This window comes from Rhinoderma darwinii, chromosome 7, assembly GCF_050947455.1.
Source record: "Rhinoderma darwinii isolate aRhiDar2 chromosome 7, aRhiDar2.hap1, whole genome shotgun sequence".
In the NCBI taxonomy this organism is placed as follows: domain Eukaryota; kingdom Metazoa; phylum Chordata; class Amphibia; order Anura; family Rhinodermatidae; genus Rhinoderma; species Rhinoderma darwinii.
In genome coordinates, this window is record NC_134693.1 from 37,719,120 (window position 1) to 37,743,289 (window position 24,170).

Here is a 24,170-nt window from a genome sequence, read left to right on the forward strand (position 1 = left end):
GTGCAACATTGCTAATAGATGATAGTCACTTACATTTTAATTAAAAACTTTATTTATCTTACCATTTTGATTAAAATGTGTATCCATCTTTGCACCGTTCGTTCATTCAGAATAGAATGAAGACAGTGAAGACTGACGCTTACACTTAGAATAGGGGGAGATCGGAGTGCCTTTCAGGATTCTTGAAAACCTACTGGTATTGTAAAACTGATATTCATAATCCATGAGGGAGACTAAGCTAATTGCAGAATAGAATCGTTCTTATAGGATAAGAAATGGGGGACTTATATTCCAAGGTACTCTTGTTTAAAGGGCTTCTCAAACATCAACCAGCTATAAAACACAAATCAGTAGAGATTAAATATGAAACGTTCTGAATTCCTGTCACTTTCCCTAGGATTCAATAGATGCTACATTAAAGGAGTTGTCTCATGACAACATATGGATGTTATAGAGGGGATTTAGGACTGCTTAGGACCTCCCGCTTTGAGCCAGAATTGAGAGCCGCTATGTAAGAGTGGATCTCGCTCTGGCAGACTCGGACCATCCATTCATTACATTATACACACATTTCATTTGAATGGCTGCCATACAGGGCCGCACCGTCCATGAGGCGAGATGAGCATCTCGCCTCAGGCGGCTGCCTGCTGCCTCTCTGAGGGGGCGGTGGTGCCACTGAAACCAGCCGCTGCCACCCCCTCCTGCACTAATTGTACCTGCGTCTATAGAATGCTGGTACAATTACATTCATAAGCGCTGAATAGCCGGGCATGTTCCATGACCGACCATTCAGCGCTTTACAATGACGCTGATTGGCAGGGCAGAATCACTTGCCTTTCTACGACGCGCGCAGCATACGTTGTTGAAAGGTGCTGATTGTTGGGGCAAGTCATTCTGCCCTGCAAATCAGCGCCTTTCAACTACGCTAGTGGCACGATGACGTCTTCACGCCTCTACCATTATTAATATAATAATAATAATAATAATCTTTATTTATATATATAGCGCCAACATATTACGCAGCACTTTACAATATAGAGGGAACATGAAACAAACAATATCAGACATTACATAGTGACAAAGTTAATTTACAAGTCAAACCTGAGGAGTGAAGACCCTGCTCGCAAGAGCTTACAATCTATGAAGTACATTATTGAAAAGCGCTGATTGGCGGAGCAAGTCATTGTGTCCTGCCAATCAGCACCTTTCAACGATGCAAGCGGCGCGATGACATCGTCGTGTCGCTTGAATTGTTCAGACCCTGCATTGACACAGGACGGCGCGGGAACGGGATCAAGGTGAGTATGTAAAGTTTGTTTTTTTCTTTAAAAAGTGTGCGTCGCATTATCTACAGGAGGTGAGGGCTACATGTTGGGCACAATCTATTGAGGGGGCTATATGTCGGGAACTATCTACAGTGGGGGCTATGTGAGGCACTGTATACAAGGGGGTATATATGGGGCATTATATACAGGGGGGCTATATGTGAGGCACTATATACAGGGGGCTATATGAGAGGCACTTTATATGGGGGGCTATATGTGGGGCACTATTTTCTGGGGGTTATATGTGGGGCACTATCTACAGGGGGGCTATATGTAGGGCACTATCTACAGGGGGTGCTATATGTGGGCCACTACAGAGGGGCTATATGTAGGGCACTATCTACAGGGAGAGCTATATGTGGGGCACTATCTACAGGGGTATCTATGTAAGGGCACTATCTACAGGGGGATCTATGTAGGGCACTATCTATGGGGGCACTGTCTACAGAGGGATCTATGGGGGCACTATCTATAGGGGGCTCTATGGGGGCACTATCTACAGGGAGCACTGTGTGTGTAGGACACAGTGTATGGTGCTATTTTAATCAGGGACAGTGTATGGTGCGATTATTAGATGTGCAGTGTATGGCACTATTATATTTATATTTAGGGCATTGTGTGTGGCATCATGACAATTTTATCCTCGTTTATAGGTGCAGAAATGTTTTAAAAGTGAGAAGCTGAAGATATCTGAGCGGCAAACTGCAGAAATGGGCCGTGGCTGGGAGAAGTCGTCATAGAGGTCTGGACCAGATAAAGAACAAAGGAGAAAAAGAATTGTTATATATATATATATATATATATATATATATATATATATATATATATATATTTATATATATATATATATATATATATGTATTGAGCTTAGTTCTGGAGCCATATATGTCAGAGCTTGGTTCTGGAGCTGTAATTATATAAAATATATTTATAATAACAAAATTGCAGGGCAGATAGAATTGTTTTAATGGGAACCTGTCAGGTAATTTTAACCCCTTGACTCGCTACTATGTGGTAATACATGACCTGACAATATTTCCAAAAATTCCCCTGTATGTTTTTTCAGATGCAGAAAAATCTATAAAATCAACTTTTAAAATGACGCACGCTATATGCTAATTACTCATTAAAGGGTCATGAGGCGGTGCCGCTATCCTAAAGAGCTCCATAGTCCTGCCTCAAAACCCACCTTTCCATTTTTGATTGACATCTCCCTGGCTGTTATACATCACTACCAGTCTCCTCCAACTTTCTCGAATGCGCCATTGCCTTGTACTCCTTGGGCACGCACCGTGCAGCGACGTGTATTCTGACCGGCTGCACCGCGCATGCCAGTACAAGTCAATGGCGCATCCGCAACGGGGATGTCAATGAAAATCCGGGGGGCAACATTTCAATTTTCGCCTCAGGCAGCAGAAAAGCTAGAATCGGACCTGCCGCCATATAATGATACAGATCAGGGGAAATTCATTGCTTTTGACGGCTTCTGTATAAAAGGGGTCAGTTTTCGTTAGATGACCTCTTTAACCCCTTACTTAGAGTTGTTCATAACACCCATTTAGGGGAAAAGAGTATAGCTGTGCTCTATGTTAACCCCTGACTGCCAAGAGCAGAACTATAAACATTATAACCATCCTAAAGGAGTTGTCCAGGATTATAAAATCATGGCTGCTTTCTTCCAAAGACAGCGCCACGCATGACCACAGGTTGTGTGTGGTATTGCAGCTCAGTCCAATTCACTTCCAAATAGCTGAGTAGCAATAAAATACAACACCCATGAACAGGTGTGGTGCTGTTTCTAGAAGAAAGCAGCCATGTTTTTCCAATCCTGAACAAGCCCTTTAAATTTCCCATGAAATGAACCCGTGAATAAACACAGACAACCAGATTTTTTGCGGTTGAATGTCGCCCACAGCTTTTATTAAAATGAACTTATCCCTAGATCTCAGGGTAGTAAACTACCATCATGTCTTTATACAGCTGGGAAATAGCGTCCTAAATATGCCCCTCTTAAAATGGTCTATTTTATCATTTTGTCTAAAAAGAAGTTATAACGTATCGTGCGCTAAATGTAAATTACCAGACAAGAGTCCTGAGTTCAGTCCAGTTGTACCGGCCTCGGCTTCACCTTAGAACTGAGCATGTGCAGGATGCCACTGGACTCATCTCCGGACTCTTCTCTGGTAATTTACATATAGTGCACGCTGCATTATAACTTCTTTGTAGACAAAATGATAAAACAGACAATTCTGAGAAGGGCATGTTTAGGACGCTATTCCCCAGCAATATAATGACATGCTGGTGGTTTACTGCCCTAAAATCTAGTGACAGGTTCCCCTTAACCATTAACAGATCAAGCTTTTGAAATTACCACGCCACTATGCTTGAAGCGGTATGCCTGCAACTGGACTCCTAACAGGCAAGTCCGCCTTCAAGTCCTCTCGAGTTCTCACACTACTTTTTGGCCGCCAGCTGGACATAAACACAAACTCAAAATCGGAAACAAAAGAAAACAGAAAATACTCCTTAGCATGAAACTTTGCTGAGGTACCCGCAGAAAGAGGTGGGTATCAGGGTTGGTAAGTATATTGGAATTAACAACTAGTGAGTGTAAAAGTTGGCTCGGCCAAGCTATAGTGGTGCCCCAAGACTGCACAGTCAGGGGGTACTCAACTTATATGGTGCATTAACCTACATTAGCCTATATTACCCACTTTGGTCAAGTTGTATGCAACTGTTTAATACATAAGTTTTTGAACTTCTTAAAGAGGCTCTGTCACCAGATTCTCAAATCCCTATCTCCTATTGCATGTGATCGGCGCTGCAATGTAGATAATAGTCAAGTTTTTTGTTTTTTTTTAAAACGTTCATTTTTGGCCAAGTTATGAGCTATTTTATATATATGCAAATGAGGTTTGAAATGGACAACTGGGCGTTTTTTTTTTCGTTATGTCCAACTGGGCGTGTATTGTGTTTTTAACTGGGCGTGTTTACGTGTATGACACTGACCAATCAGTGACCAGTCAGCATCATACACTCATCTCCATTCATTTACACAGCAGCAATGTGCAGCCACATAAACAGAGATTAACGTTAATCAAGTGTCCTGATAATGAATACACATGATCATCCAGCCTGGACATCATGTGTATTCAGAATCCTGACACTTCTGACTCTTTTCTTTGAGATTTCTAGCAAGGGAAATGAAATCTCGCGAGATTACGGAGGTAAACGAGATTTCGTTTCACTTGCTGGAAATCTCACAGAAAAGATTCAGAAGTGTCAGGATTCTGAATACACATGACGTCCAGGCTGGATGGTCATGTGTATTCATTATCAGGACACTTGATTAACGTTAATCTCTGTTTATGTGGCTGCACATCGCTGCTGTGTAAATGAATGGAGATGAGTGTATGACGCTGACTGGTCACTGATTGGTCAGCGTCATACACGTAAACACGCCCAGTTAAAAACACAATACACGCCCAGTTGGACATAACGAGAAAAAAACGCCTAGTTGTCCATTTCAAACCTCATTTGCATATATATAAAATAGCTCAGAAAATTGGCCAAAAATGAACGTTTTAAAAAAACAAAAAAACTTTACTGTTATCTACATTGCAGCACCGATCACATGCAATAGGAGATAGGGATTTGAGAATCTGGTGACAGAGCATCTTTAAATCTGCTTATGTCTATTGGTTTTTATTCCCTTTTAGTCTGACTTCTGTAAAATAACATTATGCAGTTCCTATAAAAAATTAATTCTGTAATTGGGAGGATGAAGAGCTGGAAGTGAGGATGAGAAGTAATATACAGCAATTCACTAATATCCATCTGCTGACCTGTGAATAAATTAGCAGAATGCAGACTGCCATTAACAGCCTTCTATGGGTTTACTGGAAAACCTTAGGGATTTTATATTGTTACTGCCTCTCTTCTCTTTTATAGGAATGTTCTTTCTCATAAAGGGAGTAATTCAGATAATATAAGAATATTCACATATCACATTGACATTTTATACTTCATTATCTCACCAACTACAAATCTCTGGAATGGTCACATGCATTGTTCTGAGAAGAACCCACCATTTCTCTTGTTGCTCTTCATTAAATTTGTAAATCCAGCAGCATCCACATGTTGGTTATGAGTAAATTAGAAAATAAGATTTTTCATTCACACAGAGATTTTTTAAGATGGGTTATTAAGAGAATTTAGAAATTCTGCTGCAATTCTATAAAAGTGTGACGTTTTATTGGAGATATTTCTGCAATTACTGTAATGGAAAAAAGACATCATGTAATACAAAAAGATGTAACAATAATGAATATAACTTGTAATGCCACAGAAACAATACAATATATAACAAACAAAAGGAGAAATCTTCATGCACAAAGCAGTGACTAACACACAGATCTAAATGAGGTCAATGAATTATTCCACTAGTTAGCAAAACCTACTTCAATTTGCAGCTTATCTCTTATAGAGCAGTGATTAATAAGAAGATAAGAAGTGTTATGCGGACACTAGATACACGCTCCAAAGTCTACAAAAGACTCTAAGTAGTCTTAAAGAGGCTCTGCCACCACATTATAAGTGCCCTATCTCCTACATAAGGAGATCGGCGCTATAATGTAGGTGACAGCAGTGCTTTTTATTTAAAAAAACGATCTGTTTTCACCACTTTATTAGCGATTTTAGATTTATGCTAATGAGTTGCTTCATGCCCAAGTGGGCGTGTTTTTACTTTAGACCAGGTGGGCGTTGTACAGAGGAGTGTATGACACTGACCAATCAGTGACCAATCAGCGTCATGCACTCCTCTCCATTCATTTAGTCAGCGCATAGGGATCCTTTTAGATCGCTATGTGCTGTCTTACACTAACACATTAACAATACTGAAGTGTTTAGACAGTGAATAGACATTCCACGGGATGTCTATTCACAATCTCTGCACTTCGTTACTGTTTCTGTGGTAGTTACAGCAGAGCAAAGTGTAATCTCGTTGTAACCTGTCATCTACAGCGTAATCTCACGGGATTACGCTTGCTCTGCTGTAAATACCACAGAAACAGTAACGAAGTGCACAGATTGTGAATAGACATCCCATGGAATGTCTATTCACTGTCTAAACACTTCAGTATTGTTAATGTTAGTATAAGACAGCACATAGTGATCTAAAAGGATCCCTATGTGCTGAGGAAATGAATGGAGAGGAGTGCATGACGCTGATTGGTCAGCGTCATACACTCCTCTGTACAATGCCCACTTGGTCTAAAGTAAAAACACGCCCACTTGTGCATGAAGCAACTCATTAGCATAAATCTAAAATCGCTAATAAAGTGGTGAAAACAGATCGTTTTTTTAAATAAAAAGCACTGCTGTCACCTACATTATAGCGCCGATCTCCGTATGTAGGAGATAGAGCACTTATAATGTGGTGACAGAGCCTCTTTAAGGCCCTTTTACATGGGCCAAGTATCGGGCAAATGAGTGTTCATGTAAACGCTCGTTCCCGATCACTGTCCTGTGTAAAAAGGGTAACGATCAGCCGATGAACGAGCAAACTCACATTCATCGACTATATAGTTTGTGATGAGAGAAATATTATCGCTGTTGGCAGCACATCTCCCTGTATAAACAGGGATATAACCAGCCAACATGATAGACATTTATGAGGATGAGCGATTGTAGTAGCGATCGCTCGTTCCCAAACATAGCTCTTGTGAAAGGAGCAAACAAGCAGCGATCAGTGATCTCGATGATCGCCGCTCGCTTTTCCACGGCCCACGTCGGGTCATGTAAGAGGACCCTTATTTAGGTTTAGTTATGGTCAGCGTCAGACTGGGGTTCCTTGGGCCCACCAGAGAAGATGATTCTGAAGGTCCACACTCCATCTGTATAGAACATGTACATGTCCACTTTTCATTTCATCATAGTCCTTGTTGTTATCATTGTACACAAGACATATCATCAATAAAGTCTAATAGGTAATTTGTGAATCATCCCATAAGAAATATTATCTAGTGGCAAGTGATGGGCTCCAAACAGCTCCATATGCGGTTGTCTTCCTCTGGACCTTTAAGGCCCATTATAGTGTTGGAGCCTGGAGCATCGAAGGATCCTCTGGTTCTCTGGTGGGCCAGTCTGACCCTGGTTGTGGTAGTATATGGTAGCATTAACCTAATATTGTCTGACCTGGCACTAATTAATGGGTAGAGAAGTAATACTATGCTCATACTGTATACATCCTACAAAGCCTCCAAAGGAATCTCTTATTTCGGTCTTCTATGGCATGTGGTTTCCTAATTTGCTTGACCCAGTGACCCACTAATCAATAGAAAGAGGCGTAGCGCTATGTTTATGGAAAGTACACCCTACAAAGACTCATTTAGGTTTATTTCTAGTAGTATTAACCTCATTTTGCTTGACCCAGTGTCCTCCTTTTTTCGTTTATTTCCAATCACTAAAAACAACATCAAATTGCTAAGCTGATGTATAGACGCAGATGAGTGGTTAAAGCTTTGCCACATGCTTCAAATTAATCTGTCTGGAGCAGCCGGCAAGAAACCGTCACTGCAGGAAAATGTAATTCCTTAATCAAGTATGTCCTGGCATATCTCGGGAGCTTGAACTTCTGCCATGAATACCAAATCTGGTCTGGGTTTTTGGACCTTTTTCATTGCAGTATGTCCGTTACCAGTATGTGTCTTATAGTACCTCTAAGATTTTGGTCACTGGCTTCAGTGCTTGCACACAGGCTTCATCGAAATCAGGAAAAACTGGAGCGGAAGAGGTTGACTGTCGTAATAGTAGCAGACACTGGGTTCTTTAGGTGTATTGCTTATTGTTCTAACAATCTCTATATTGAAAAGTATATTGGCAAATATATTGCCCATATTGTAGTATAAAGTAAATGATAATAGTCAATATTTACAATAGTCACAGGGTTGTTATGCAAGAATGTGCTATGTCTTTCTATAGAAGAGCCTTAGTGCATTAGGTATACAGCATATAGCGCCTCTCAATGGGGGCATTGTTTTCATACAATACATAGGGAGAATGAATCACTGACTATCTGCAATATACATATGTGATTCATTATATGCACTGTATAAACATGGCATTCAGCTATTCATTACCTCGAAATGGACTGTGGTAGTTATATGGCCTGGCTGCAGATGACCTCTAGTGGATGAGATGCATCAATAGAAAAAGATATCTAAAATATTGCTTCACCAAGGTATAACCTCAATATAAAAAATAAAAAAATCACTTTTTCAATAAGTAAAGAAAAAAACACAAATACATTTAATTTATAAAAGTTTGTAAAGGATTCAAAAAAGAAGCCATATTCATGGTATGCATGTAAAGATTACTTCTAATGTAATTTGAGAATTATTTCTAATTATTAATAATAATAATAATTATAATATTAATGCTAAATTTTAAATCTGTTTTTAAAATGTACTACAATAGCATTAAAGGAGCACTTGAATGAGGCTGAGCTGCAATACCAGACATAGCCTATATATAAGAGTGGTGCTGTTTTATGGACGAAAAGCAGACCCTATATTGAAATCTTTTACAACCCATTTTATATTTTATTCAATTTCTCGGGCTACTATAATTGCCAGATCAGTCATTTAATAAAAAGCAAATCTCTAATATAATGGTATTTTAGGAAATGCTCTATTTAGCCATGAGTGTGTTCTTATAATAACTCATAAGGATATGGAGAATTTCACATTTCCTATAGTCCTTTTAGGTCAGCCTTTAGTCTGCAGATGTATTCAGTGTCTGTTCTGCATAACGTTATATTAAAGAATTGCCTTTAAGGTGTTCAATTTATTTGTTAAATTGGTCACAGCGGTTGAGCTCCACTCAAAATTATTCAATCTTATATAACTGCTACAGACAAACATACCTACATGGCCAAATGTATGTGGACACCTGAACATCACATGTCTATGTGCTTGTTGAATATGGACCTATTATAGTCTAGGTAAAAAATTAAAAAAAACACCACAATTACATCCATCCACAGTCCTGGCCAAAAGATTTGAGACTGACACAAATTTTGGTTTTCACAAAGTTAGCTTCTTCAGTGTTTTTAGATCTTTTAGTCAGATGTTTCTATGGTATACTGAAGTACAATCATAAGCATTTCATAAGTTTTTAAACTTTTATTGACAAATACATCAAGTTTATGCAAAGACTCAATATTTACAGTGTTGACCCTTCTTCTTCAAGACTTCTGCATTTCGCCCTTGCATGCTGGATATCAGCTTCTGGGCCAAATCCTGACTGATGTCAGCACGTTCTTGTCTAATCAGTGCTTGGAGTTTATTCACAATTTCTGTGTTCTTGTTTGTCCACCCACTTTTGAGGATTGACTACAGGTTCCCAATGGGATTAAGATTTGGGGAATTCCTTGGCTATGGACCCGAAAGTTCAATGTTTTGTTCACCGAGACACTTAGTTATCACTTTTGCCTTGTGACATGGTGCTCCATCATGCTGGAACAAGCATTGTTCTTCACCAAAATGCTCCTGGATCGTTGGGAGAAGTTGCTCTCGGAGGATGTTTAGATACCATTCTTTATTTTATATTCTATTCTAAAATTGTAAGTGAGCCCACTCCTTTGGATGAACAGCAACCACAAACACGAATGGTCTTATGATGCTTTACTGCTGGCATGACACAGGACTCATGGTAATGCTCAACTTCTCAATCACAATCATTCTTCCAAATGTCCAAAACAGTCTGAAGGCGGATTCATCAGAGAAAATAACTGTACCCCAGTCCTCTGCAGTTTAATCTCTGTATTTCCTGCAGAATATCAGTCTGTCCTTGAGGTTTTTCTTGGAGAGAAGTTGCCTCTTTGAAGCTATTCCCGACACCAGGCCAGCCTCCAAAAGCCTTCGCCTCATTGTGCGTGCAGGTGCTCTAACACCTGCCTGCTACCATTCCTGCGCAAGCTCTGCACTGATGTTGAACCGATCCCAAATCTGAATCTTCTTTATGAGACGGTCCTGGTAATTGCTGGACTTTCTTGGGTGCCCTGAAGCTTTTGCAATTGAAGCTCTCTCCTTGAAATTCCTGATGATCCAATAAATGGTTGATTTACAAGCAGCAATGTCTTTGCCTGTAAAGCCCTTTTGATGCAAAGCAATGATGACTGCATGTGTTTCCTTGGAGGTAACCATGGTTAACAGAAGAAGACTATGATATCAAGCACCATCCCCCTTTTAAAGCAACCAGTCTGCTCTTATAATTCAATCAGCATGACAGAGTGATATCAGCTATCTTGTCCTTGTGAACACTTTCTCCTGAGCTAATGAGAAGATCACTGAAATTGTTAGCAGATCATTTTGTGGCAGGGCTGAAATGCTGTGGAAATTGGGTTTTTGTGATTAAGTTAATTTTAATGACAATAAATGAGTTTACAATTGATCTGATCACTCTTCATAACAATCTAGAGTTAATGCAAATTGCCACTATAAAAACTGAAGCAGCAAACTTTGTGAAACCAAAATTTGTGTCCTAAAACTTTTGGCCAGGACTGTAAATGAGCTATATGTGGTTTGAGTGTATGTGTCTGTGAGGGGTTTGTTACAAATTTTGCAATGGGTCCCAGAAGCTTCAAGTTACACCTTTGAGCCACAGTCTACCCGTTAAAGGAAATGTATCACCTGTATATTTTTTTTTACTAATTAAAAGCAGTTGGCCATAGCACCCAAACAGATCACTACCTTCATTTTTTCAAGATTCTTCGAGCTGGATTTGAGACTGGTTGCTATGGGAAAGTCATTAACGTTACCTTTGCACTTGCAGCATTGATATTCTAACATTTCCAGTGTATTTTTGCTTTAGAGGTCATACAGCCAAAAGACTCCAAATATTGTTTTTGTATTTTATTTCAACAGATAAGCCTTACTCTATTTATGTTTCGCTTTTAAATTTTAATTCCAATTGCTCACCAGCAGATGTCACTGTTGCTGCAGTAAAATTTGATTTTTGAATAGTGCTTCACTTTCGATTTATAATAGTCATTTTTGAAAAAGGATGCGAGCTATTGTGTAATTATGAGGAAGCTGCAAAGTGTTTCGTTATTACGAAATATAGACTTCAAACAATTACATAGGAAAGAAAAACACGCCCCATTCCACATTATTACAACATAATTTTATTTTATTATTTGTTAAAGTTTTTAATAAATAGAAAAAGTAACAGCAAGCCAATGTAAATATATATTTGCCATTTTCTTTACATAGAAACGGAGACTTAGCATTGACTATTATGTTAGGCCCCATGCACACGACCGTAAAAAAAACTCCGTTTTTGCGAACCGCAATTGCGCAAAAACTGACCCATTCACTTCCATTGAACACGGACACCTTTCCGTATCGCTATGGATGAGTGTCCGTTCTGCAGAACTGTGCCGGGAATTATGGAGCATGTCCGTTCTTGGTCCGAAATTGTGGCACAGACTCTTCCATAGAAGTCTATGGTGGAAGCCAAAATTGCGGATGGCTACGGAGGTGCGTCCGCAAATACGGATAGCCATCCGCAAATACAGAAGTGTTGCTAAGCAACACAAATGGAATTTCCCATCAACCAGGCCTATTTTTTTGCGTATCCGTATATACGGATGTAATACGGATGCACTACAGACCGTATTTGCGGATACCGTATTTGCGGATACCGTATTTGCGGATACCCTGAGGAAGCCATATCGGCGAAACGCGCGTTGGGGCGCAACACCTTTCAGGCTGCAGTGCGGGACTTCACTAGATTCATTCTAATGGGTAAGCCCACGACTATACTTTTCACACTTGATACAATGTGATTCCACACGGACCAAACATACTGGACTACGTCTGCGACAGCTTTAGGTTTACTTTGGCACTTTGATTCAGATCGTTTGTACCTATTTTTGCCAAGGGCAAAAACAAATATAGACATCTAAACACTACTCTCGAGTAATGTAACAGGCATCAGAGCTATTTGGATTGACTTGGTGCTATAATTTAATTCCTAAATTCTGCTGCTTGTTACTTCTAGTCCATTATATGTGCAGATAATATATCATCTAGACGCTGTCACGTGTGATTCACACTAGGAAGTGTTTTTGTACTAGAATTTATGTATTTATAGTGGGCTTTATATCCCAATTCTTTAATACTTTTGAAATTACCGCACTGCTTTTTCCTTCTTTTATTCGGATCCATCTTTGAATTTTATCTGTAATTATAATTTTGTATTGTATGTCCTAATAAAATTTTGCTATTTTTATATTCAACTTTTGTGGCGATATGACTTCTTTTTCTCCCAGTTTATTATGATTATATGAAGTTTTGCTGTATTACTTACATTTTGGGGCGCTTTGGATATTTGCTTGTGGCGCCTAACTCTTTACTCAACCTGGTAAGTCCTTATATTGAAAAAGAAATGGGTACGTTGCTGATGATTTGCTGATGACTATAAAGCAATACAGAACCGTATTTACGGTCAGTATTTTTGGATACGGTCGTGTGCATGGGGCGCGGGCACGGCCGTCCGCCGACTGCCATCCGCATTTTCGTGCCGTGCTCCCATTCAAAGTATGGGAGCACGGGCCGCAAAATGCAAAAGAACGGACATGTTCCATAATTTTCGGAAAACATTTCTATGGCACGGACACCAATCAGTAGCGCTACGGAAAGGTGTCCGCGTTCAATGGAAGTGAATGAGTCCATTTTTGCGGACCGCAATTGTGGTCCGCAAAAACTGAGGTTTTTTACGGTCGTGTGCATGGGGCCTTAGTCATTTTCTTCAGAACATTTTTTTCTGTGTTCAATTCATTATCTATGCGGCACGCAATGAAATTACAAAAGTAAAAATAAATAAATAAATACATATTTATCTATTTAACCTTGTTATTTGCAGAATATCATTCTACCTTTGGCTTGTAACATAAATATTAACAAAATATGGAACATAATAAAATCAATAAGATTACATTTCACTTATCTACTAAAATGAAATCACCTTTAATGGTCCTGCAATTGTATATACAGCAATTTCCCCCCCAAAAAATATTTTATCGTATCTCTCCCTTTGTCAAGGGTCAACACCAACAGGATAACATCTTTTTAAAAGAAATTCCCGAAGATCAACTGATTTTGCTATGGGAAGTTTTGGCTAGGAACACATTCCCCCTGCAGAGGCGGTTACATGGAATCCATTCTAGTGAATACGTCACCATGTATACATGGCTGATCCAGGTTTGCCAGACTGGGAGCTGTTCTTTCTCAGCAACTTTCTCCGCTCTGGCTAGTAGAGACATCCATATGTCCTTACAGGAGATATAAGGATGGGTTGTAATGTTTAAAGAACCACTTTAAGAAGAGCAGTCCAATAATGTAAGTTATGCAACAAAAGAAGCTAGTATACTTCCAAAGGATAAAGATATGTGAGTAGACAAAACCTCTGTACAATATTGAGTGCTTCTGGTCAGCAGGACGTTTGATATCCCACCAAGGACAACATCTGCATGTGGTTTGTATGTTCTCTCTGTGTTTGCGTGGCTATCCTCTGGGTACTCCGAGTTCCTCCACTTCAACAATATACAGATAGGGTATTTGAATTGTCAGCCCCACTGGGGACTGTGAATGAGGACAATTTCTTTACAGTGCTGCGGAATATGTTGGAGCTAAATAATTAACCTAAAAATTTTTAAGTGAAACCCCAACTATTATCATCATGCCCTTTTTAGGTCCACAATTCTGTATGCTAATCCCCTGCATAGAGGTAGATTTAAGAGATAAGATTCTGGCTGCCTGCAGCTGCCACTAGAGGGAGCTAAGGAGCTGACTACATACAGTCTTATTATTAAGTTGTAAACTCTTAATCCAGAGGCTTTGGAGCTCTGTATCAGAAAAACAGAGCTTGGAGCGCTATGAAGATATATTAGGAAATTAATCAGAAAACTATTTTGATTTTTTAAAAATGGTATTTAATAGTGAACATTCATTTTAAAGCACTACATGAGAGAACTGTATGATCAGAAATTGCCATTATTTCTTTTTTCTACCTGCTGTTACAAATTGGGGACAATGGATGTTAAACCTGCTGGGAAAACGACTAATTCCCAAACTAATAATGGGTTCTTGCTTTTCATAATAGAGCAGTGATGGTCGGACCTATGAGTTGATAAAAAATTCTTCAATTCCTGTATCATCATAAATATTGCTTGACAAATTTCCTAACACAGTTTAAAATAGTAATGGAAACATTTTGGCAGCTCACTCAATTAAAAAAACAAAGTAAATCATTTCCTGCAAGTAGAAAACATGAGGTCATAACAATAGTCTCTATGAAATGACACAACGAAATCACAATAAAAAAAAATACATATCCTAATTTCCCTTGTTATTATGAAGTTAGGAAATATTGGTTCAACATTTGCATAAATCTGTAGATGCTACAAACGAATCTGCAACCTAATACCATTTAGCAAATATCAACCTACGATGCTATGAAAAAAAATACTATTAGGGCACGGCCAGACGTGGCGGATTTCCTCCGCAGCTGTCCGCATCAATGCCGCACCTAATCCGGTTTGCGGATTACGGCTGCGGATCTGCCCAAAATGTGCAGTAAATTAATGCGGACTAGCTGCTGCGGACTGCGGAAAAAGTGCTTCCCTTCTCTCTATCAGTGCAGGATAGAGAGAAGGGACAGCACTTTCCCTAGTGAAAGTAAACGCATTTCATACTTACCGGCCGTTGTCTTGGTGACGCGTCCCTCTTTCGGCATCCAGCCCTACCTCCCTGGATGATGCGGCAGTCCATGTGACCGCTGCAGCCTGTGATTGGCTGCAGCCGTCACTTAGACTGAAACGTCATCCTGGGAAGCCGGACTGGAGACAGAAGCAGGGAGTTCTCGGTAAGTATGAACTTCTATTTTTTTACAGGTTGCTGTATATTGGGATCGGTAGTCACTGTCCAGGGTGCAGAAACAGTTACTGCCGATTGCTTAACTCTTTCAGCACCCTGGACAGTGACTATTTGGCTGGGTTCACACGTGGCGGAATTTCACTTGAATTCCGCTGCGGACACTCCGCAGCGTTAATCCGCAGCGGAGCCGTTTCTGCATTGACTTCTACTTCTATTTAGAAGTGTTCGTTTAGACGATGCGTAAAATTCCGCTGCGGAGCATAGGCTGCGGAGCGGAATTTGGTGTCCGCAGCATGCTCTGTCTGTTGCGGAGCAGTGGCGGACTGGTTGCGGACTCATGGCGGAATTTCTCCATTGACTTCAATGGAGATTCTAAGTTCCGCAATGAAGTCCGCAGCTGTCATGCACATGTTATGTGTGCTGCGGATGTGTCTTGCTTTTTTGCCATGACATTTCTTCATTCTGGCTGGACCTATGTATTTCTAGGTCTACAGCCAGACTGAGGAAGTCAATGGGGCTCCCGGAATTACGGGAGCGTTGCTAGGTGACGTCAGTAAATAGTCACTGTCCAGGGTGCTGAAAGAGTTAAGCGATCGGCAGTAACTGTTTCTGCCCCCTGGACAGTGACTACCGATCCCAATATACAGCAACCTGTAAAAAAATAGAAGTTCATACTTACCGAGAACTCCCTGCTTCTGTCTCCAGTCCGGCTTCCCAGGATGACGTTTTAGTCTAAGTGACGGCTACAGCCAATCACAGGCTGCAGCGGTCACATGGACTGCCGCGTCATCCAGGGAGGTCGGGCTGGATGCCGAAAGAGGGACGCGTCACCAAGACAACGGCCGGTAAGTATGAAATTTGTTTATTTTCACTAGGGAAAGTGCTGTCCCTTCTCTCTATCCTGCACTGATAGAGAGAAGGGAAGCACTTTTCCCGCAGTCCGCAGCAGCTAGTCCGCATCAATTTACTGCACATTTTGGGCAGATCCGCAGCCGTAATCCGCAACCCGGATTAGGTGCGGCATTGATGCGGACAGTTGCGGAGGAAATCCGCCACGTGTGGTCATGCCCTTTACTGACGTCTCCTAGCAACGCTCCCGTAATTCCGGGAGCCCCATTGACTTCCTCAGTCTGGCTGTAGACCTAGAAATACATAGGTCCAGCCAGAATGAAGAAATGTCATATTAGTAAAACCAATACGCTCCGCAGCACACATAACATGTGCATGACAGCTGCGGACTTCATTGCGGAATTTAGAATCTCCATTGAAGTCAATGGAGAAATTCCGCCATGAGTCCGCAACCAGTCCGCCACTGCTCCACAACAGACAGAGCATGCTGCGGACACCAAATTCCGCTCCGCAGCCTATGCTCCGCAGCGGAATTTTACTCAACGTCTAAACGAACACTTCTAAATTAAAGTGGAAGTGAATGGAGAAACGGCTCCGCTGCGGATTAACGCTGCGGAGTGTCCGCAGCGGAATTCAAGTGAAATTCCGCCACGTGTGAACCCAGCCTTAGTCATTTACCAATAGCAACAATGTTCAAAGAAAAACACAGCAAAATTGAGGACATAATTTTGAAAATACATAAAAATTTTAATTGTTCCAGAATCGGTGTAATGCCCAGTGGAGTAGATTTACTAGACATGTTTTATCATCCAATCAAATTGCAAAAGATGCGTCTGCAAATAAATTTTCTTAAAACAAAGTAACTGTACGGTTCAGGAAAAATTTACCTAATACTTTAGAAAACGTAATTTTTCTTTCATTTCCGTAAAGGGGTTGTCTGGGCTTTAAAAAAAATTCGCTTAGAGGAGGAAAGTTAGTAAAATAAAAAATAATATTTACCTGTTTAATTCTTGCTGCTCTTTGTTGACTTGACCTGCAGCGGTGACGTGCCATATATGTGAGTGACGTACATGTTAGCATCACCGCTGAGGCCAATGATTGGCGGCAGCGGTCACGCATCACTGTAGGGAAGTAAACAAAGAACAGTGGGGACCACCGAAACGGCAGCAGTGGAGCGGCAGGGGATTGAACAGGTGAGACTTGTTTTTTGTTTTTTTATCAACTTTCCTGCTCTTAGCAAAAAGATATTAAATCTCAGAAAACTCTTTTCTTCAAAATTGAAGGTACATTATTAAAACACTACAGCAAGCTGTCTTGAAGGGAAACTCCAGGAAGAGTGTGGGCTGATGTGTCTACATTACTACCTCGCTAAAGGAACGCCATGCAAGATCAACAGGCATGGAAAAAGTGGAAAGGGAGGAGAGAGGATAATACGAAAATGTGAACATGTTCTATAGTTCTAAATGGCTAACAATCACTGCTATTTCATAGTGATAGCTAGGTACCCTTCACCTGGGGAGTAGATTCCAACATCAAAATACGCTGGGAAAGGCGGAGTGGCTTGCTGGCACATACACACCCTGGCACCGTACACTGGGGCACATGTGCAAACCTGCCGCCCCCTCCCCAGCTTCATATCTTAGTTAAGGCTTCGTTCCGTCTGAGCTTTCCATCAGTACGGAGCCCTGACAGACACAAAGGGTTCCGTCATTTTGACGGAATCAATAGCGTAGCCGACTACTCAAAACGACGAAACCCTTTCACAACGGAGACAAACGGAAATCATTGGCACCGGATCCATCAGCATTGAAATCAATGGTGATGAAAACAGAAACCTATGGTTTCCATTTGTGTCTGTCAGGGCTCCGTTCCGACGGAAAGCTCAGACGGAAGATCGGAACAGAGCCCTAGCGCAGATGTGAACGAAGCCTTACAGTAGCTGCTTTAACAAGTGAAATACTGGGCAGACTAAGATAAGATGTCCCTGGAGATGAGTGTAGAGAAAATAAAAATTTCATTATTGGACATTATTTTTTCAGATAAACCAATTAAGAATGCATAATACTGACGTTTGCAGCACTCTGCACAGTGTAACCGATACATACAGACTGCGTGGCATTCTTTAACCTACAGAAGGAATACATTAAATCAATTACATAAATGATACTTATTATATTTACGTTTTAGACTTCGTTATAGAATAGAAGGGTTAAACGTGTTGTGAAAGCCGACAAAACACTTCCTGTAATTTCAACTTTACAGTTTCAAAAGATCAAAAGAAATTTAGGAAATTCCAGTCGTCTGCACGCAAAGCGTATGAAAGACTACGTGGGAAAGTTCAGCAATCCAGGAATCAAAGTGTTAACATGTCCCTGCAAGGATAATCACCCTATGACAAATACCTAATATGGGATGAAAACATATAACAATCGGGTAAACAATTGAGTAACTGCTTGCCTTTTAGATTGTAAGCTCTTGCGCGCAGGGCCCTCACTCACTCTGTAATGTCTGATTTTGTTGGCACGTGCACCCTCTGAATTGTAAAGTGCTGCAGGTAATCTCAGGCAATAGGTTGTTTGGAATTAGAAAAAAAAAGGTCTGTTTTTTTCAGAAACAGCACCACTCTTGTCCATGGGCTGTGTCTGGTATAATGTTTAAAATCTCAGGAAACTCCTTAAAACGGTTAATCTCATCACAGACAACCCATTTAGTAAGAGGGCCGCCGCAGCCTGAGAGAGTCACCCTCCCTATTTCCCGAAACCCAAATGGAATTTGCCATCCCTTGCTTATTTCTCATGCAGGTACCGCTATAGGGGAAATGTAGCATTAGATGCAGCCAATTAGCTGCCAGAGTCACCCCCTAATTCTATGAGATCCATATACTCTGATACACAGGAAGGGGTTGTTGAGATAAGACAACCCCTTCAAAGAGGACCTGTCTCCTCTCCTGCTTTATCTGCTTTGTATTTCCCATTAAATAATAATGCTGGAACATATTTTCTTAGAACTCTGTGTTGAGCCATTCCTCTGTTATTCTTCAGTGAAATTTAAAAATGAAAATTTGGGTTTTACCATTACCCTTGTCAAAATGGTCTCACTCTGTCAGCACTGATTGGACATTGTCAGACTATGTAGGGACACACCCAGCAGTCACTTAATCGATACATTTTTAGGAGGAATAACAGAGGAATGTAAAGTTTTAATAAAAGATGATGCAGAATTGTTATTTCATGTGAAATACAATTATTTATGAAAACAGACATGTTAGAAAAATGTAAAAATTTAAAAAAACACTTGAAATGAAATTCTAAAGCAAATAATAACCTTTTGCAGATTGAAAGAAGCCTAAGCAATTACAACATGTTTTTGGTGAACTGACCGATTCTTCAGGTCTATTCATCTCTAATATGCCAATTTAAACTTTAAAGGAAGGAATTGTATTATCTCATGTAAAAAAAGACTAGGGCAGTTAATGGAATTCAATCTCCCCGACACTATCATAAATGATGCCTGGATTCTACTTTCAGGACCTGTAGAAAAGCACTAGAGTTTCCCATTTATATTTTATCCTTTTATTATTGTATTTTTTTCTGCTGTTATAAAGTACAATTCTGGCAAAAGATATATATTAGGGAATTGCCAATAATTAAATTTCCTAAAATTAGGTTTAAATTGTCTTAAAGGTAATGTCTCACGTATTTCATTTTAGTTTCATGAATACGATTTAATAATTTTGAAGAGAAATATTGTGTTTGTTCCATTTTAATGTTGTAGCTATTTATTTTTTTATCTATTTTATTTATTTTTTCTTCCTTGGGGCGGCCATATTAGAGGCACTAAGGCTATGTTCACACTGAGTATTTTGGGGGAGTAATATCTGCCTCAAAATTCCGTTTGGAACTTTGAGGCAGATATTCCTCTCCCTGCACGCCGATTTTCGCGGCGATTTTCGCGCCGTTTTTCGCCCGCGGCCATTGAGTGCCGCGGGCATAAAACAGCGCGAAATACTCTTTCTCTGCCTCCCATTGAAGTCAATGGGAGGTCAGAGGCGGAAGCGCCCGAAGATAGGGCATGTCGCTTCTTTTTCCCGCGAGGCAGTTTTACTGCTCGCGGGAAAAAGACGCCTCCCATTGAAATCAATGGGAGGCATTTTCGGGCCGTTTTTGCCGAGTTTTGCGACGCGGTTTCCGCGTCAAAAAACTCGGCAAAATACCCTGTGTGAACATCCCCTAACTTCCTGTGCTGCTTCTACAGGCAATACAACAGGGTATGTGTGTTTTATGGCAGCTGAAATAGATGAGAGTCCATTGACAGAGAAATGTAATAGATTTTTACTCAGTCTCAGAAAGTCCCAGGATGTGGTGGAGTACAGTCTCCTTTCCCAGATACCAGGGAGTGACAGGGGAGATGCATACAAACTCTTATCTATATATAGTGTTGCTATTCTGCTATCTAGACCTTCAGCAGTACAATAGGGCTGAAATGTACTGTATTACCCACCCTCTAATCATAATGAGACGACTCTGCTCATGTTATCCCAATCTATATAGCAAGGCAATATATATATATATATATATATATATATATATATATATATACCATCTGTAGCCTCTTTTTTTTTACGGATCCGTACATACGGATCAAATACAGATGCATTACGGACCGTATTTGTGGATACAGTTACGTATATACAGATGAGTTACGGATGACTACGATCCATATTTACAGATAGTACTTATGGATAGATGAGAACACGGTCGTGTGCATGGAGCCTTAGGCCCGTAATCACGGCCCGAATTTCGGGCCGTGCTCCCATACAAAGTACAGCCTGTGATACACGAAAAAGCTGACTCCATAATTTCCAGTACAGACACCCATCCGTAGCGATACGGAAAGGTGTCCGCGGCCAATATACCTGCATGAGTCCATAATTACGGGCCATTTTACGGTCGTGTGCATGGGGCATTGGAGAACATTTTACTTACGTATAGATTTCTTCACAATTATTGCTAACGCTATATTTATACATGGATGCTAATGATAACCCACTATACCAAGACCTTGGTGACCCAGCATTGACTGGTGAATGAACCCCTGCACCCATGTAGAAAATGCTATTAAACACAATGAGACAGCGTGTCACATACTAAACGCCCATGCAGGGAGGATCTGTTGTTGGAACACTTTTAAACACCAATAGACTAGATCCAGTAGTCCTAAAGAATCCCCACTTAATGCCGGTGAGTTGAAACTTAACTTTTATTATATCTGTTTAAAATATAATACCTCATTTATAACTATTTCAACAACAATTTTGGTCTAAAAGGGCAGCCGTATAAAAAGGGAACTGTTCAAAAGAAGAAGAATTCCAGGCGGCTATTAATGTACTTAGAGACCCTAAAAAAAGCCTATTATAGGGCATTGCATACTGATCAAAAAATTGTAATAGCCACTAATAAATGAGCAGTAGTAGAAGGCAAGAATGTTATAAGGAATCCTAAAAGTACACTGGAACATATTGTAGGCTGACAACGAACTAAAGAAAGTATTAACACCAAACCTAACATTTACATACAGAAGCGGAAAACATTTCAAGGATGTGTTAGTACATAGTATTTTAAGAGACGCTAGACCTGAAACCACCACTGGAGCTTGGTTAGAGAAACCAGTTGGTTTTTGTAAATGTGGTAGGTGCAAAACTTGTACATTCATGCCTAGAGCAAAACAACATTTTCTAAACCCATTAAATGGGAGAAAATATGACATCAGACAGCTCATCAATTGCGGCACAAAGGGTGTTATATGTATGGCCCTTGTGAAAAATTGTATGTAAGAAAAACTACACAGAATTACATTGTTGTGTGTTACAACATATGAGCACTATCAGTACCAAAAAAGAGACCCCTCTAGCAAGAAATATTAACATCAAAATAACCCCAATACCCTAAAATTTGGGGGTTTACAAGCAGTCAAATAGGCCCTAGAAACGGCAATATGGACAATTTGTTAATAAAAGAAGAAGCAAGATGGATCCACAGATTGGATACAATGAATCCAAAACTCCTCAACGAGGGCTTTACCTTTACTCTATTTCTAAAATAAATTATTATAATTAAAATACTATCCTTTTGACAAAAAAAGTAAAATAAAAACTGTGTTGCCTTTTGGTGGAAATGAAAATTAAACAGAAGTCGTTCAATTCTTAAATAGTAAATTTCCATAAGGTGACGTATGAAATCAGACTACAAATCTAGTAACTAATTAAAAAAAAAATTCTAATACAAAAAACAAATAAAGTGAAAGACAATGATATTGTCAAAAAAATAGCTCTGCACACTCTAATGGTACTGTCTATATGTATGAAAAGTAGAAAAATTCATAAATACACCTTTATACGGCTACTGATAATAATGCTTATATTTACTAAGGAAAAAAGCATATAGAAGCCTATACTCTAACCCGTTAGTGACCGCCCATTAGTGTTTTTACGGCGGCCACTAACGGGCTTTATTCCGATGCAATAGCCTTTTTATAGCGCTGCATCGGAATAAATAAACAGAGCAGGTAGCCGTTAATTTCCCTGTTCTCAGCTACCAGAGGTAGCATATAATCCGGTGGGTGCCTTCTCCATCGAATTAGTGAAGATTTTGAACGCGGCCCTTGATAAAGGGATAATCCCCAAGAAAGTTTTTGATGGCCTGATTGTTAATACCCCAAAATCTCTACATTGTACCTACTCCTTAAGGTCCACAAAAGTCTGGTGGACCCCCCAGGACGACCTATTGTGTCGGGTTTGGGAGGGCTATGTGATCCAGTGTGCAAATGTATTGATTATTACCTGAATCCACTGGTTGAATGTTTACCCTCCTATGTGAAGTATACCACAGATGTACTAGCTAGAATTGATGGGATATCTCTTGAGCCAGATATGTTCCTGGTAACAGCTGATGTGGAGTCCCTGTATACGAGTATCCAACACAATGATGGCGTTGATGCAGTCCGCCTTTTCCTGGGGATGAGCAACTGGGACAGCCAAGTATGCGACCTTATATTGGAACTTTTAGAGTATATTCTAACTCATAACCTTTTTGTTATCAAGGATGTATTCTATGTACAAAAGCAAGGCACTGCCTTGGGGGCGGCGTGCGCGCCGTTGTATGCAAACCTGTTTCTCGGTTCCTGGGAGAAGCAGGTTCTTCATGGCGACGGTACTCGTGCCGCTGATCATGTGCAGTGTTGGTTACGTTATATTGACAACCTACTGATAATTTGGCAGGGGACTGAGGCGCAGCTATTACAGTTTATGCAGGAGCTGAACGTCAATGATCTCAATATTAGACTTACCTACATTTTTGACAAACAAAAGATTGATTTCCTAGATGTATCCATTGAGGTTGACACAGAAAGAGTATTACAAACGGACGTGTTTAGGAAAGAGACGTCAGTAAACTCTCTCCTACATGCCACTTCGGCACATGTATACTCCACGATTAATGCTGTCCCAGTTGGTCAATTCCTCAGGATGAGGCGGATCTGCTCATCAGAAACCAAATTTGAGAACCAATCCAGGGACTTAGAGGAAAGATTTCGGGAGAGACGGCACAGTCGTAGGTGCATCAAACAGGGATATAGACGTGCAAAAACCACTGAACGTAAACATCTTCTATATCCCTTAGGAGTTAAGAACAAAGAGAAGGAAAAGAACACCAATAGCTTTATTTCAACATTTAACAATCAATGGCAATCTATGCGGTCCATATTGAAAAAACATTGGAACCGACCTTAGTGACTACTCTACCAGAAAACCCCAAAATGACAGCTAGGAGGAGTAAAAACCTCAAAGATATACTAGTTAGGAGCCACTATGTACCCAAACAAATTAGCCCCCTTTCAACAAGGGGCCCAATCCAGGGCTGTTACCCATGTGGCTGTGCGGCATGTGCAAATATAATATGGGCTACCTCCTTTGAATCTGTGAGTGATGGATGAAATTTTAAGTTCTTGCAGTACATATCGTTCAGTACTACCCATGTGATTTACTATGTAACATGTG

At 40.2% G+C, this 24,170-nt stretch overlaps 1 protein-coding gene across 1 annotated transcript in view; it reads left to right on the forward strand.

Annotated features, from left to right (window-relative positions):
- The window catches only part of LOC142657444 (uncharacterized), a 35,856-nt gene extending 11,953 nt beyond the window's left edge, over positions 1 to 23,903 (forward strand). The window contains exons 3-4 of the mRNA XM_075832473.1: positions 22,863 to 23,153; positions 23,394 to 23,903. Coding sequence (XP_075688588.1) covers positions 22,863 to 23,153; positions 23,394 to 23,903 — 801 coding nt within the window. The remainder of the gene's footprint in view (positions 1 to 22,862; positions 23,154 to 23,393) is intronic.
- The last annotated feature ends 267 nt before the right edge of the window (positions 23,904 to 24,170 follow it).